This window comes from Solea senegalensis, linkage group LG15 (genome assembly GCF_019176455.1).
Source record: "Solea senegalensis isolate Sse05_10M linkage group LG15, IFAPA_SoseM_1, whole genome shotgun sequence".
Lineage (NCBI taxonomy): Eukaryota > Metazoa > Chordata > Actinopteri > Pleuronectiformes > Soleidae > Solea > Solea senegalensis.
In genome coordinates, this window is record NC_058035.1 from 9,525,789 (window position 1) to 9,542,152 (window position 16,364).

A 16,364-nucleotide genomic window follows, 5' to 3' on the forward strand; every position below is an offset into this window, starting at 1 on the left:
AATTGTATTTGTAGAGGCGTGGCATTAATATGCTCGCATCCAATTAATGATGAAATGATTGGTAGAGGAAAAAAAAAACGTGTTTCGCTTCAGAACTCGTTCCCACTGTGGGATTTAAAGAGCTTCCCTCACTGTAGGTGTGTGTGGATGCCACGGAGGGTTTTCAGTTTCACTGCCATTTCACTTCTTGTTTTTTTTTTTTCCTTTTATTGATGGAGTTGAAGGTCTGCTCGCAGCGCAGTGCTCTCTGTCCCTGTAACACTTCCTGTAGAAGACTCAATAGCAGGCAGGTGATCGGGAGCCACAATGCACACCACAAAAGAGGCGGTCACGTCCTCGGGACACGTGCGGCACGAGCACTATAGGTCGTAAATGATGAAGCCACAAACTTGCGCGCGATGTAAACATGTACACGCATGCACGACGAGGCACGACGAGGCACCTGCAAGTCTATTGATCCAGGTGCATCCACCTTCCTTTCGTTTCTTTTGTTTTGTTTCTTTCATATTATTGATTTGTTCATTGGCTTGTTTGGAAAGCTGCATCGTATGTGCAAGAATATCGTCCAGCTTTTGTGTCCTGTTTCATGCATCCAGCACTTAGACCCAGCCTTTAATAGCATTGCCATGAAACAGTGTTGCCTTTAACAGGGTTTATTTGGGGCAAAGAACGGGAGGCACTTCATATAAATGTGGGGCTATATCATAAAAAAGGGGATACAGGAGCAAACGCGGGAGATTTTTACATTTCACTATACGCTCTAGTTCACTGGAGCTCTGCAGTGGGAGCCTCCAGTATTTAAACTGGTCCCCAGTGTTTGAACTCTGCTCGGAAAGCAGAACATATAAAGCAGAGAGATGAGAGGACAGATACAGAGAAGAGCGGAGATGAAGGGCTGCGGTGTGCCCTCCAAAGGGAATGCGGGAGTCTGGGAGAACACTTACTCACAGTCTTAGTGGTGAGATTGTTCCTTTGTCTCTTTTTGTTGCAGCACGAGCCACCTTTGAAAACGTGAACGCAGGAAATGTGACAAGAGAAAGGACCACAGGTCTCAGGCTTCAAAATCCCCTCTGCTTGTCAAACTGTGGAATTACTTTCTTGAACTTTGTGCTGTTGAACTTTGAAAGATTGCACCGCAAAGGGGGTCAAAAATCGTACAGATGGGTTTTTTGCCCAACTAACACCCACTGCCTTGTGGTGCTTCAGATAACAATCTTGTAGAGGATGAGAGGAGCAGGTGCAGCGGCAGCATCATGCGTCCACCTTTGCAGCCTCCGTCTGTTCCATGTAAGCAGGTGTGATGCCTGTTCATTAATTTCATCTGGGGTTCTGACCTGTCTTACAGTGCAGTGGTGCTTTTTTTTGTTTTTCTTATCCGTCACCATTTCTTTAGAGATGAAACAGAGCTTTTACAAGGATTTTTTCAAGACGGAAAAAGATTAATCTAATATAGTGTAATTGAAATACTTTGTGATGCTCTTCATGTGGCGACCTTATCTATACCTCTTTATTTAAATTGTCGCTCCCTCCTCATTAACGTCCTCAAACTTTGATGTGTCAGTCAAATTTACAGGAGGAGTTCTCTCAAAAGATCAGTGCAGCGTCACAACAGCGTGACCTTATTTTCTACGTAATCTCTGCTCGCTGGTATGTGGCTTCTGTGGATTCAACCCTCGGCTCACTGCTTTGCATAAATTTCCCTGCGCCACAAATGGATTTGCGTGTATCCTTTAAAATGAAAAAGTACCTCAAGTGCCAGAGCACAAAGGTCAAAGAAAAAAACAACAACAACGTGTGCACGGAGAGGACGAACTTGCCACTGTCTGTCTTGCCTCTGGTAACTCCACCAACCTGCCAATACATTGATTACGCACATTTACAATCGTTTGGTGTAATTTATGGAAAGGACAAATGCTCCAGGTGTTCTTCTCATATCTGCATTTCAGTCATTCATTTAATTCTGTTTAATAACAAAGAGGAACCATAGTTGCAGAGTGTAATCACATTCATCGAAGACTTTTAAGGAAAAAAAAAAGCCTTTTTTTCCACCTTTCTTCCTCACCCTTCCCCCCGTCAGTGTGTGCTCTCTCCTTCAGATATGAGGTGATATTGGTGTGATGAGAGAGCATGTTGAGGCAAACAAAGCACGCCCACACCTCAGCTTTTTATAGGCTAATAAGATGACCACTGGCTGGCCATATACTGCGGGGTCAGCTCCTGTGTTGCCGCTCCCCTGTCTGCAGAAATCCAACCTATTATTAACAACTTAATTGTCCCTCGTGTCGTACACCTAATAATAGTGTTAATTCAGCTTAATTCAACACGGGGAATGTGGACAAATTGTCACTTGGTTATGACTTCATCATGGCTTTGTGCTTGGAAGAGATAAATGACTGTATTAAATAATCCAGGACTGGCTGATATGACATCACGTATGCCCCTGTGTTCTGTCCAGGCTCGTCTCACGTGAGAATCAAACTCAATAAGTCGTTTGTACCTCGTTCCGTCTTGTTTTGTTTTGATCGCGGATGCAGAGCATGTCTGGAGAAACCCAGGTATTTAAATGATACGGTGGAAGCAAGTGACGGACAGGTATTTCGTTTGCTATTACAGTAATCGTGTCAGAATAGCTTACCACCGGCATAAATGAGTGTGCGAGATGATGTAACACAGTAACAAACAAATCCAGAACATGTCACAGTTTAAAACACTCTCCCAGCACCCCCACGAAACATAACACGCCACAGCAGGCCAAATTAAAAATTCATTAACCACTGGCTTACCTGCGAAATCCTGTGGGCTTTCAACTGAAATGGTCAATTATATCTTTGTGATCCAAAAATATTGATATTTTGGATTATATTGAACATCTTCCAAAATTGAGCATTTCGTACGTAGCATGCTGCTAAAAAACAAAACAAACCCACATCATTCCAAAACCTGTTTTGCTTCAGTCCCTCCACCCTTTCACTGCGGCAGGCAGTCGTGCAGTGGCGGCAGCCCGGGAGTCTTGTTTCCATCCACAGCTGTCAGCGTTTCCCACCAGATCAAGGCTGTGATTAATAAAATGGGCCTCCTGGTTCCCTGCAGCCTTTTCTCACCTTCTCTCTTTACACTTCCTCCGCAGCACATGCTTGTCTCCTATAGCGTCATCACCTCTGTGATTTCCTCTATTCTCATTCTCTCTTTCCGAGTTATCGGTGTCGGTCCCTTTTAGCCTGCGCGTTGCTCTTTTTGCTCTCTCTCTGTACCTCTCTCTTTCCGCTGCTTCTCTGGAACATCTGGTAATTGATGCATGGCAAACTCGCGGCCGCTGAGCAATCATTAGTGAGGTGGCGCAGGTGAGCGGCAGCGATGGATGATAAAGAGAGGGAGGGACGGAGGACCGCAAAAGCCATGTTTTTACCCCCAAGGCTTCTCCCCGCGTCGTCACTAAACTGGAAGGTGTTTGTGTTCGACGCTCATTGGTGGCATTTCCTGTGTCAGTGGCCATTAATCTAGACATGTAAACACACACCTACTCACTTCTGCACACGCACACAGGTACATACATAAATGAAGCTATAATGTTGGTCTGGACTCGACGAGCACAGTGAATGTGCTGAGCTGCCGATATTTTGAAGTGGACATAATGTTTCCCCCATGAAATATCATCACTCAGCAACGCTCGTCATCAAAAAACAAAATTTAGGTTTATAGTTCATATCAGGAATAATAAACTGGCAGAGGGAGGCCCACAGTGGGCAGGAAACTCCCACATGTGAAGCTTACTGGAGGCAAGACTTTTCCTCCTCGGATCGATCAAGCAAACGTTATTTATTTGATATTAAATGACTGAATGAAGTCAATTCTGGCTTCTGATCAGCTCCAAAGCTGCCAGTGTCTCTACCTCCAACAGATGTTATGTTTAATTATTGTTTACACCCACTCCTCTCAGTCTCCCCACCTCATAACACTTTGCGTTTACACACAGCGTTCCCTCTGTCTGAGTCTAACAGCCCATTCTGTACAAACACTTTTGTGATTTCAAACACTTCCCTCACCTTTTGTGTGTCAAAGAAGACTAAGGTGTGAACAGGAAGTCATTTATTAGCTGGGTTTCAGGTTGATCCGTGCTCCAAAACACACACCCATCGCTGTCTGCTGGAGGACCCCTAATGTGTAATAACCAAAATGAAGATAATGTGAAAGTGACGTGGTCGGGGACTGGTCTTTGTGTTGCTTTGTGTTGCTCTTTTGTCTATTGTTTATGAATATTACATTACCGTGCTGAGACTGGAGCTCAATCTGATTATGGTCAGTAAAGAATATGATGAGCAATAAGCATCACGCCTTTCCTGAATACCAACAAATACAATTTGAACACGAAGGTAAAGCGCAGCAGTGCAATCACAGCTGGAGTACAATGTTTGTGGCTAATGAATTGTCTGCTGAGAATTATGACTTCATGAGGGGAAGTGAGGCCTACATTTAGAAGACCTGGTCAATTTAAAAGTTCTTAATGGACCATTTTGATTTGTTTGTTTGGTTCTGGACATTGTGGCTTTACTAGATTTGTCAATCACATTATACACATTACACATTATCCTTCCAATATTACAGAGAGATGAGAATCCAAACAGTTTATACAATGAGCAAGTGCTTGGTATCAGTGAAGAGAGTAGAAAGAAAACACATGGCATTAACAGAAGAGATTTGGGGTGGAGTGGCTCAGTGGTTAAGACCGGTACCCTGTGTGCGAAAGACCTCATGGTCGCAAGTTCGATTCCACCCCTGGCTGATTGTACTCGATTCCATTGTAAGTCGCTTTGGATAAAAGCGTCTGCTAAATGACATGACATGACATGTAATGTAATGAGATAATCTTATACATAAACCAAAAGATAAAATATCTATATCCTTTTTAAGCTGCTTTTTTCTGTTTTAATATATACAGAGGTTATAAGAATGTGCAGTATAGAGTGCTTTATATCCTCTTTTTCAACACAACCTGTAGGCAATCTGATGAAAAAGGAATCGTTTTCATTTTCACCAACAATATAAACATACCTGAGCAAAAAGTGCTCAGAAATTTTAAAATCAAATTGAATTTGTAAAATTTCAAAAATGCGTCACAGTTCAAAGTTCACTTGGCTCGGTTTTATGAACAAAAATAAAATAATAACGGAGACTTCCACAGAATTATCGCTAATCCCTTTTTAAATAATAAAAAAAAAGCATCTTCAAATGAATCATAACTTTGACTTAACTTAACAACACATAAGAAGACGAGAACATGCATTTTGTAAAGCCTGAAGATGGGACCTATAAGCACACACTCCCAGGACGTCCATATAAGGAGTTGTGTATTATTCCCGCAGTAATTTACCGAGGGCATACTCAAAAATATGCCTGGGCCGGTTGTGGTGAAAGGTGAAAATTGGAGAGCGAGGAGAGGTGGGGAGGAAATGAACGTCTTACGACAAATGAGAACGAGTCATTGCAGGTGTTGTGAAGACTTTTTATAGCATAATAGTGTTATGAATGCTAACAGCCGCGGCACATATTGTGATGAAAATGAAGGCGGTAAACAGTCTGAATCACACGATTACGATAGTGAAAACAACAGACGTCACATTCTGATGCTTTCCACATATTTTCCCTTTCACCTTTAATTATGTTAACTTTTTCACCCCCGGAGCACGAGCTGAGCACAGTTTCTAGGACAACAATCAGTGTAATTGTCCTAAGTCTGACACATGCAATTTACTAAAAGCCCCTAAAGCCCACAGGCCCAGGTGTATACAGGGATTACAGTGGTGGAGGACAGGTGAAGTCAATGGACAGTGACAGAGACACACACACGCACACAGTCTGGTTTCTGTGACTTTAGAGGACATTGCATTGACTTGCATTCATTTCCTGGAGACTTACTCTAACCATAACCATAACTGTAATCATTTATGATACGGGGACTTGCTTTTTTGTCCCCACAAGGAAGAAACAGATTTAGATTTCCACATGAGTACCTGAAACACACACAACCATTATCATCCACAGCATATTGTTTTTACTTGAAGATATAGTATGTAACATTTCTGCGTTAAAATATCTAAAAATAACAACATTTCTAAAACTCTAAATCCATATAAATCCATATTTCTATTCAAGGTAAGGGACCGTTTCGTTTTTAGCTTTACTCGTCTCTTCTGGGAAAAGGAAATATTCAACAATACTAGTTAGCCAGTGTTTATTTTTATTTTTATTGTGTGTATGGATCACAGCTACACACTGCTTTTTGATGCACATGCAACCATTAAACCCATGTTTCTACAAACTAGGGTGTTTTGTTATTGTGCATTTAAGTGTTTTCAAGGTGAACAAAACTCAAGACAACACCTGTGAAGAATCAAGGCTCTCCAAAAAGACTTAATGAATGACTTAAATTAAAATAAAGAGAAGATTTCACATCAAACCCATCCAATTGCAGTCAAGCGTCAACAACACTAGATGTAAATACCGTAAGCAAATTTCTTTACCGAGCAGGAAGGTCGTTGATTTGAATCCTGGTGTGTGAAGTTTGCATGTCCTCCCAGGACGTGAGTGGGTTTTTGTGAGTATGAAAGCTTGGTTGTCTCTGTGTCTCCGAAAGACAAGAGGTGTATACAGTAGATGGATTCTCATTATGTGTGTCGTACAATTCAATATTTCTAATGATTTAACATGTGAGGTGCATTTTGCATGGAGGATATTAAGATGTAAAGTTACAACAATTGTGCCAAAAACAAATAAATGACACTACTGAAAATGTACATAATATAGAAATGTATGACCTTGGTCCCTGTTTTCTTTTCAAAATGCAATATCCATGACTCATTGCATTCTGAAAAGAGGAAATTTAAACCACCACTCTTCAAATACTGCGATATACGCCTATGACTGCTATTGTCTATTTTTCACCACGGGTGGTGTTCTCTTGGTCAGCAGAATGCTGGACAGGCTGCTTTATTTTTTGCTTTATTCAGTGCGACCAAAATCCATTAAACAAGTTCTCCACTGGCCTGCGAGAAATAATTAGTCTACTGGATAGGTCAACTTAATCATTCCTGAAAATAATATTCAATTATCTCCACAGCAACTTCTAGAGCACGTCTCCTATTTTTAGCCCCCCTCTGTTTTACAGAGATAGGCAGCGCGATCTTTTTATGTCAGGACTGCAACACAAAGCAACAGAGACTCTGCAGAGCTAAACAGTCTTCGCCGGGTAACCTATTATGCCTTAATAATAGCCCAAGCCTTCTCATTGTCTCTATCGCCGTAAGCTGCATCACATATGAATACCATTCCGCTTGATCATGACTCTCCTCACCCTCTTGCCTCCTTTAAGTTTTCTGTTGCTTGCCCTTGGCTTATATCTTCAATTAGTCTTAGTCAAAGGCTGGACAAAATAATGACTTATGGCAAGTTCAACCTTGTCATTATCTCGGTAATAATTGCGAATATGTACAGAACAGAAGGGAGAGGGGGCAAATTGTCTAATCAGAGCTTGCAAAGTGTTAACACCCTGTATGACCTCATCAAGGTAGACGTGTCATATAACCCTAGAATGCTCCAAATACGTGTGGCAAGAAAAGTGTCAAGATTTGAAGGTGACTTGGGGGATGGTGCAATATTTATACAGAGTTATAATGAGGAGCAGTAGGCTATTATATGAAAGAAGAGACTGGTAAAAAAAAAAAAATGGCTCAGACACACAATCAGAAAGTACGACGTGCACAGACATGTAAACACAAAATGCATTTGCAGCTTCAGGAGGCAAATCTGTCTCAAACACAACCTGCGAACTTCATTTCACGCATAACCTCTCTCGCGCTCACCGTCTCCCGTCAGTGTCTCTCCCCTCTCTGTCACTCTCCTCCTTCCTCCTCCTCTCGCTAGTCACAATAAAGACTCGGAGAATAAATAAATAAACCCGAATGTATTCTGAGCTCCAGGACACAGTGTGATTGTTGTTGGAGGAGGAGGGAGGCACGGGGAGTCGTCACTTGTCCAGATGGATTATGACCTTTGAAGTTGGATTTGAGCAAAGTGTAGTAATGCCGCTCGGTTGCCAGATACTGTCACGTCTTAGAAGAGGGCCTCGCTTTAGGCTCAGCACATACATACCAGCATTCTGTGTGCCTCAGCATATGCATTTAATGCCTTAATGTCGGCCTAATCTCAAGGAGCAAGGCTCAACATTCCCCTCAGATCATCGCTGCCTGAGACTGAGCAACAGAAGGGAAATGTTAGATGAGACGACGGGAGTGGGAAGTGATCACGCGTGACATTTTTATAGGTATAAAATATAAATATTGATGTGATGTCATATACAGGCTACTGTGCAGTTATGATGCAGGATGATCACTGGAGATCATGTCTGTGCAGGTCACAGTGATATAAAAAGTCATTCCATCACGATCAGCTACAAGTCCAGCTGCTACTGATCCATTGACTATGAGTCACCGGGAAATTGATTGATTCTTGATTTTCATCCAGCGGTTATTAAAACACTCGTGTTTTGGGATCACTGCTCTCTGTCCTCTTTTCATCTGCATGAAAAGACACACACGATGTGAGTCAGTCTCTCCATCTCTGAAACTCTCTGCCAATATTGAAATGTATTCTTTTGAATTCATTCTCCCAACACTCTACACTTTTTTTAGGTTTCTGCGCAGCATAGCAGGTTTTCATTGAGGCGCCAGCACCAGAGAGGACGTGTATTCTCTCAGATCACTTCATTCACATTACACTGAAACATTTTTGGAATTACTGATGAGTAACGCCATAACAATCCTGTCTACTGTGCCTTTAAGTTTTCTACAAAGCTTCAACACACACACACACCGACTCTCAAGGGGAGTTTTTGGAGATGGAGGGATGAAGGATGAGGGATGATGGGCAAAGGTTATTCCCTCATGTGGTGTTAGCGTGATTATATTGACATGAACTGTTGTTCGACAATCTCCCAATGGTGTTCAACTATGATTGAGAATTCTGATTTGCACTTTAGTCTTCAGCAAACCTTGTAATGAGCCCTTATGTGCCATATGGAGGCATCTGCTCTTGTGATGATTCTCCACGCATGTATTTTTTCTTTCATTTGTCACCCGTCTGCACATCATATGCTCGTTCAGTTAGAGCATTTACATAGATTTGCTGCTCTATAATCAAGTGTTGTGTAGGCGTCTCGCAAGAAAACCATAGGTGTTGAGAAAGTGCGTTCACAGCTTACGGAACAGTGTTTTTTTTAATGAACTATGGAAGAAATTAGCCGTTAGCAGAAGAGATGGTTTTCTCCAGGAGTGAACATAGGGGAGGGTAACCTGAGGAGTGTTCAGCAACATCGGATTCATGAAATAACGTGAGATATTTCCAAGTTTAAATAAAAAGGAATGCCTGCTTACCAATATCACACTGATGGGAGACCAACATCTTCAGTTTACTGCTTTGAAAGGAGGAAAAAAAGTTCCAAAGCAATGATCACCTCTTCATCATGGCCCCCTTTGGTGTTCAGGCACCATCAGCACCATCCAGTCATTCAGGAAAAACGAGTTTCATAATCATGATTGCTGTGGAGGATTCAGTCAGTCCTGGTCCCCACTGGATACGCACTCATTTATGAAAGGCTGCTCTCTTGTGGCCACCTGCAGTAAAATATGATCCAGGAGTGCGTTAAGGATGGATTGACAGGAAGAAGAAAAAATAAGATCTCATAAAAGAAAAGACTGGTGCTGCTGGACTATTTTATAGAGTCAAGATAGATAGATAGATAGATGGATAGATAGATAGATAGATGGACGTTTGCTCTTGCTGAATCCTGCTGTGCACTCGTGCGTCCGGGTTTTCTGTCTCTCCCCCTCCAATGTATTTCCTCCTCGCTTGCTACTAGTTTACCTTCACTTGTTCTGCCTTCACTCGGAGGAGGAGGAGGAGGATGGTGTATGATTGGCCAGGCGGGGACTGAGAGTCCGGAGGCTGGCGCTGCGCTCCGCGTTTATTCTTGTTTACACCTTGCGGACGAGGACGGAGACTGGCCAGGCCAGGGACACAGAGCAGGCTCGGGAGTCCAGTCTGCAGCGGCAGCGGTGATCACTTCGTGGTTTTCTACTCGTTGTGGTCGCAGAAGAAGTTTGAATGTGATGGGAAACGGACTCTCTCTCTCTTTCTCTCTCTCTGCTCTACTTTGCCTCTTTTCGCAGCAGCGACGCGTCAAACTTTTTGGTGACTTTTGTGGCACCTTTGCGCTCATGGCTGCCTGTCAACCCGGCTGCAGATATATATGTGGACATGTCATCTACTGTGAATAGACCCGATAACGAGTGTGATACGGACCTCCTGAAACTTTGATTGCGGGCGGAGATTACGCAGTTTCGATTTTGCTCATCCACTGACAAGTTGCTCGGGGATGGATGCGCTTTGAATGAACTCTTAACGCAAAAACGCATCATCCATCAACAATTACGGGACTGCTGAGAAAATCATCCAGGGTTAAAGACATTGTCGGACAGACGCCTCTTGGTGTGTGTCTGTGTTTAAAGCACCGCAGGTTACCCCGCGTGAACAACGGCGTAGCCGGAAAAGATGCACTCTGTTCGGATGCAGCGCGACCAAGGTCTCGGCCCTGTTGTTCTTCTGCTCCTGTTCGGTGGATATGTCGTGTCTGGCACCGGTAAGTTTTGAAACGAAACATCAGTGTGGACAGTTTTATTATTGTTACGATATGATGTGCATAATATTTACGACACACTCACTTTACGCACCCGTGAGACAGGCGGGTGTCTCTCTCTTTATTCCTTTAGAGTCAAATAACGAAAAATATTCAGACTTTTTACAATTTCTCTGAAAATATCCAGCACTACTGTTACCCGCAGACCCTACCTTTAGGTCCATAGAATTAAAATGGTCCTGGATTATGACATACCCGTAACAGTGCAGAGGTCGAGGCAATGTGCTGATCAGCACTTTTTAACCCTCTGCAGAAAAGTCTCCAGACTTTGAGCAGATCTGAGCTCAGAACACTCTTTCCTTATTGAAGCAGAAAAATCAAAGTCCCCTGGTGTGCAGGGAGTAATTAAGGTTTTGCTCCATGCCTTTTTGCTTCTCCAAAACAGAAAGTGCAAAACCCTGTGAAGAGAAACACAGATCACTCCAAGAGCTCCAGGGGAAGAGATTCTTCTCATTTTCTCCCTCGGTTTGAAGATACAGCAATGCTCCTTTGTGTACAAGTTGTTTTTGAATTGCTCGGTTGTTGGTAAAGAATTTATGTGTTTATTTTGTTGCACATGGTATTTTGGTCAGAGCAGCCTCGGCTTTGATCTAGGAAGAGTAGACTTTTATCAGTGTAGTGCTCTGTGTTAATGCCATCAAAGACTGCAGCTCTCAAAGAGATGAAACCACTTGGCACACATGCAGGGCATAGGATGGGACTGGGACCGGGGGAATCAAGGTAACACTGACCAGTGTTAGAATAATGATTTGCCTCAGTTGGTAGGCAAGCCAGGACATTCTCACCCCCCCACCCCCCTTGCCAAATTAGAATAAAATACTAGGCAGGAATCTGAGGGTTTAGTGGATTGTGGCTTAAGCTTGGTTTACTGTAGGAAAAGAGAACAATGTGGTCGACAAAAAGTGAAACAAAACCTCAGCTCAACGAAAACAAAAAAAGAGAATCTGACTGTCTATAAAATCTGTGTGTGGGACACACTGTCCGTCTGTCCAGGTCTCTGGCCATTTTTTGGAAATGCCAATAAGAGCCTGCGCCGTACCTCGCAAGGTCCTTGTGTTTGTGTTATTCCCCGAACAGTCAGAGCAGAAAAGCAGCTTACGTTTATTAAAATGATGGTGTTCTGAAATCCTTGCATAAGAAGTGAGAAATATTGACATAAACAGGGAGGAGGGGGACACCAGGGGACAATAGCTCAGTGCGGCCCAGTGAAGTTCCTGTTGGGTAGAGAGGGCGAAGGCAGAGGTATATTCAGGTGACATACGACTGCATTTGTCTTCTTTCCCATTGTGTGTGAACTGCCCCACCACAACCCCTCCCTGCCACCCTGGCCTGGTCTCTGCCTATATCGTGGATGTGCTGAGCTCACGTTTCTAATACATGGATCCTCTTTCTGTGTTGACATACACATTAATTACAAGACTTGTCTGGGGTAACTACCCTGCTGTCCACTGTCTGTCTCAGCATGTGTCTTTATTAATGACTTCATCACAATGAGAAAAAAAAAAAAAACAACATACGGAAAGTGTGTTTACACACTGTTTGTGACACATCGGGATTAAGTGACTGTGTGTGTGTGTGTGTGTGTGTGTCCATGGGCTAGATTGTCATTTAAATCCAGACCAGGAGGTCAAGACAGGACCAGAGTGAGAGAGAGGTGAGGGTGAGGGTAGCGAAGGGGCAGTCGAGTGTTCAGAGTTAGGGAGCGTAGCATGTCAGACACTCCCAGAGAGGACTGGATGAATAGTGACACTCTTCTAGAATGTGTTCTCTCATTGGCGTTAATCCTCCTGCTCCTGAATAACAATGCCGTGGCTATGAGTGGGCTCACAATCTTTATTATCATTATTATTATTATTATTATATATGTGTGTTTAAGGCTACTCATACACACAAAGGCAGGTCTGCAGTTTCCTGACATTCACTGTGAATCGTAGATGCATCGAAAATAACAGGGCATGTGACAACAAAGCCAATCTCGAATAAACACCAGAGCAGATTTGGCTTGAAAGATCCTCAACAGATTGAGATGTCAGATTAGATTAAAGTGGCTCAGAAACATGTAGTCATAACAGAAGTGCTGCCAGGCTGTTGCATCTGCAACGATGTGGACAGGTGGTCGGGCACCATGATGCAGGCACAGCTCTCTTTGGGCCACAGCGCAGGTCAGACAGGTTCCTCAGGCAAGTCCTGCCGTCAGACCCGAGCTGGAGAAGTGCATTAGTTTTATGACCGTCAGGCGGCAGGGGATGGGATCGCTGGCTAGGCACTGCCCTCTCTGCTGTATTATTCATACGTGCAAAGTGGACTTTGTTAATATTTAAAATGTGCTTATGATGCTCAAATTCTTGACATCAGAGACAGCACAGGAGAACGAGGTGGGAGGGGAACAGCTGCTCGGCTCTCCTTGGCGTAACTGACCCGCGTGGCTCTTGAGGTTAGTGAAGGGTTTTAGGGCACCAATAGGCATTTATAGGCTACATAGAAGAGTGGCAGTTCACGCAAGTGTGCCAAGTGCAGCCAGGGGTCGTCGCAGTGGATGTGTGTGCACCAAACACGGAGCGGGGTTACGCAGGGTGTTGCTGTTCATGTGGAAGTGAGCGGAAAAATATCAACGAGAAGATGGGAAAATAAATGAGTCCATGGGTAGACACTTTGAGATAGATTGATCTCAGGGCATGGCTTTTAAATATTTTTTTATGAAAGAGCGGAGAAGAAAACTCCATAGCAGTGGCATTCATGCGTCATTAAACCTCTGGCACAGGCCAGAGAATGAGGCAGTGAAGGGGTGGGGAAATAGGTGGAAAAGCATGCGAGGAAGGCAGGCGGCGTGCAGCAGGAACCCGCTTTAAGTTTGCAAAGCAGCAGAAGAAACGGTGGTGAGGGAGGCTTCTTGTCGGGGAGGGAGGCACAGGGTGGAAAGTGAAAAAGAGACACAAATCCACTGGGGAGATGGTTTTATTAAGGCTCTTATCGATGGAGAGAGCTCACAGTATTAAGAGTAGACATGTTTAATGCTTTGCCAATATTGTACATGTTAGATTGGACCATAAATCTGCACCAAACAGCGAGGGCTCTGTAAGAGGGTAAAAACAGAGAGAGGTAAATGGAGGAGGGCGCTGACTATAAAGAATGAAAAGCGGAATTAGTAGCAGAAGAAGGTTCCATGCGGAGATTAGCAGACCTGTGACGAATGTGATTTTACGCACAGGTCAGTATTTTCTGCTGCAAAGAAAACAAGTTCCCATGGTATTTAGAACGATAATGATTCAATCGATACTGTATAGTGCAAAGCAACTAATCCAGTTCGTATGTTATTCAGAAAATACAAGAATACCTGCTCTGAATCAACAGTAATGACTTGCTGGTTTTTGGTGAGACAGGTTTAGTTTAACTCCCACCACATGGCCTGCATGCTGAGAAAGCAGTGATTAAACACAGGGACAAACTAATGTAACAAACTCTTTTTGATCAAGCAAAACTGATATTTTTTAATGTTATATACATAATGCATGTGTGACCTATCAATGCAATGTTTCCAAACACAACACACAAGGGTAGGTGGAGTAAATAAAAACTGAGGTTGAAGTGATGGGGGGTGGGGGGGGGGGGGGTTTCGGTGGCAGATGGGAGCTGAAGTTGCTGCTGGGCCGGCAGGACAGGGTTCCCCCCTGTCCCTCCATCTCGCCCTGTGGGGGGAGATGGGTGGGGCAGACAGGGAAACAGGAAGAAAACCTCTGTGGGGTTCCATTGTGCTTTAGATGAATAGTAGAAGAATTTAGAGAGATTTTTCTGCCCCTTTTGTGTGGGGTAAAGGGGGCAGCAAGAGAACACACACACACACACTCATGATCACCATCAACAGGATCTAAGTGTGTGTGTGTGTGTGTAACTATTGCATGATAACTCATGTACCAGACCAACACTGCTTGTTTTAACGTAATAAATCACAGATATGTCACTACGATATGCTCGCTGACATCTCGTATCAAAAGCCCACACATTCACTGATGAAGAGGTAGCATTTATGTGTATAATGGTGGAAGACCTGCTGGGTCACTCGGGGGGGAGTGAGTGAAGGAATTTTCTTTCAAGGTCTCAGCAGCACTCGGAGCATCGTGACCAATAGGATCAGAATACACCGTGGGGGGGCCGCGCCACATCCTAAACAAACCCCCCATACCCAAAGATAGACGCATGCACACGCACATTTTGGTGAAAGTGGCTGCGCCGAGGTTCACAGATCAGAAGTGGTGCCAGCACTTGATTGGCTGTGCCGTGGTCCAGCGCTCTGCGTGTGTCCTCGCCTGAAAAGGGGAAGTTTTTCAGGCCACGTAAATTCCCCCTCATTTTCTCAGCACAGGCTTTTTTGTCTTCAAAGAGCAGTCGAGCCAAGTCCACTCCAGAGCTTAGACCGCAGCCAATCTGCTACAGCTTGTGTTTGTTTGTCTGTTTGCGTGTGTTTGTATCTGTGTGTGTCATGTGGGCTTGCTTTAAGTGTGTTTATAATACACCAGGAGAGAAAATGCTGCATTAGGGAAGGCAGCAAGCATTATTCTGACTTATATTTTTTTTTTTTATGAATTTGGCATACAAAACTACATTCCCTCACATCCAGATTAAAAATTGTCTTCACTGTCTCACCGTTTCCCCTTCCTCTTCCTCTCTTGATAGTCTCATCAGGCATATTTATAGCTTTATAGTTTCACATATACCAACCTCCGTCATCCATATCTCACTCACTCCATCATTTCTTTTTTTCCAGCCAGCTCTCTGGTGGAGTTTGGGAATTGCTCTTTAGAAGGCACTGTGAAGAATCCCATTTCTCTGAGTGTTACGCTTATTAAGGTCCCATCTGTCCTCGGGGTACTTATGAATGTGTGTGTGTGTGGGGGTGTGTTTGGGTTGTTAAGGGTAGGTAAAGGAGGGGAGTGAGGGAAGCTTTGTCATGCCTGTGTGTAAGTGGATGTGGGTGCCACCGGGGGCTTGTGTGAGGTGGGAAGGGACTCTTAACACTGCGGCGCACACACTGAGCAGCTGGTGTGTCTAAAGTAGGGGAATGACACACGGACCTCCCTGGAGATTGGGGCATATTGAACATACATGCACGTATCTCTAACGACGAGCGGCAACGGAAATGGCCGCGCTCCCTTCTGCTTGCATGGCAGGCAGCTACAGGCAACAGCAGGACTTTCAAAAAGCATAGTTTTAATTTTCCTCCCCTGTGTTTTAAATCAAGGGGACTGGTGTTTAACGAGTGCATTAGTGAGTGTGTCTTGATTAGCGGTGGCTTTGAAGGTTTTGTGTGATTGGGTGTTTGTCAGCAGGGTGCGACTGTGTTATTTAATGTAGTGACTGACTGATTTTTCCCTGTTCATACTAGAGATGGATTGGCCACTTAATCATAGGTCAAAAGGGGTCACATCCAGATCTCTCCTGTCCTTCCTCTCTGTCTCTAGTCTTTCCATTCCATTCACTGCCTCATTTCTTGTTTTGCTTTTCTTCTCTGTCTGTTTTTCGTTCCGTTTCCACCCTCTCTTCAGTTTGAACATTAAGGAAATGTGCTCTTCATCCTGAAGTCTGGGGCTCTGCAATGAGTAGTTTTCAAACCAAAATTGCT

At 43.8% G+C, this 16,364-nt stretch overlaps 1 protein-coding gene across 2 annotated transcripts in view; it reads left to right on the forward strand.

Annotated features, from left to right (window-relative positions):
* The first annotated feature begins 9,947 nt into the window (after positions 1 to 9,947).
* Positions 9,948 to 16,364, forward strand: part of unc5b (unc-5 netrin receptor B) — a 48,424-nt gene continuing 42,007 nt past the window's right edge. For both annotated transcript variants that reach the window (XM_044045656.1, XM_044045657.1), the window contains exon 1: positions 9,948 to 10,690. In XM_044045656.1, the coding sequence (XP_043901591.1) occupies positions 10,603 to 10,690 (88 nt within the window). In that variant the 5' untranslated portion in view covers positions 9,948 to 10,602. The remainder of the gene's footprint in view (positions 10,691 to 16,364) is intronic.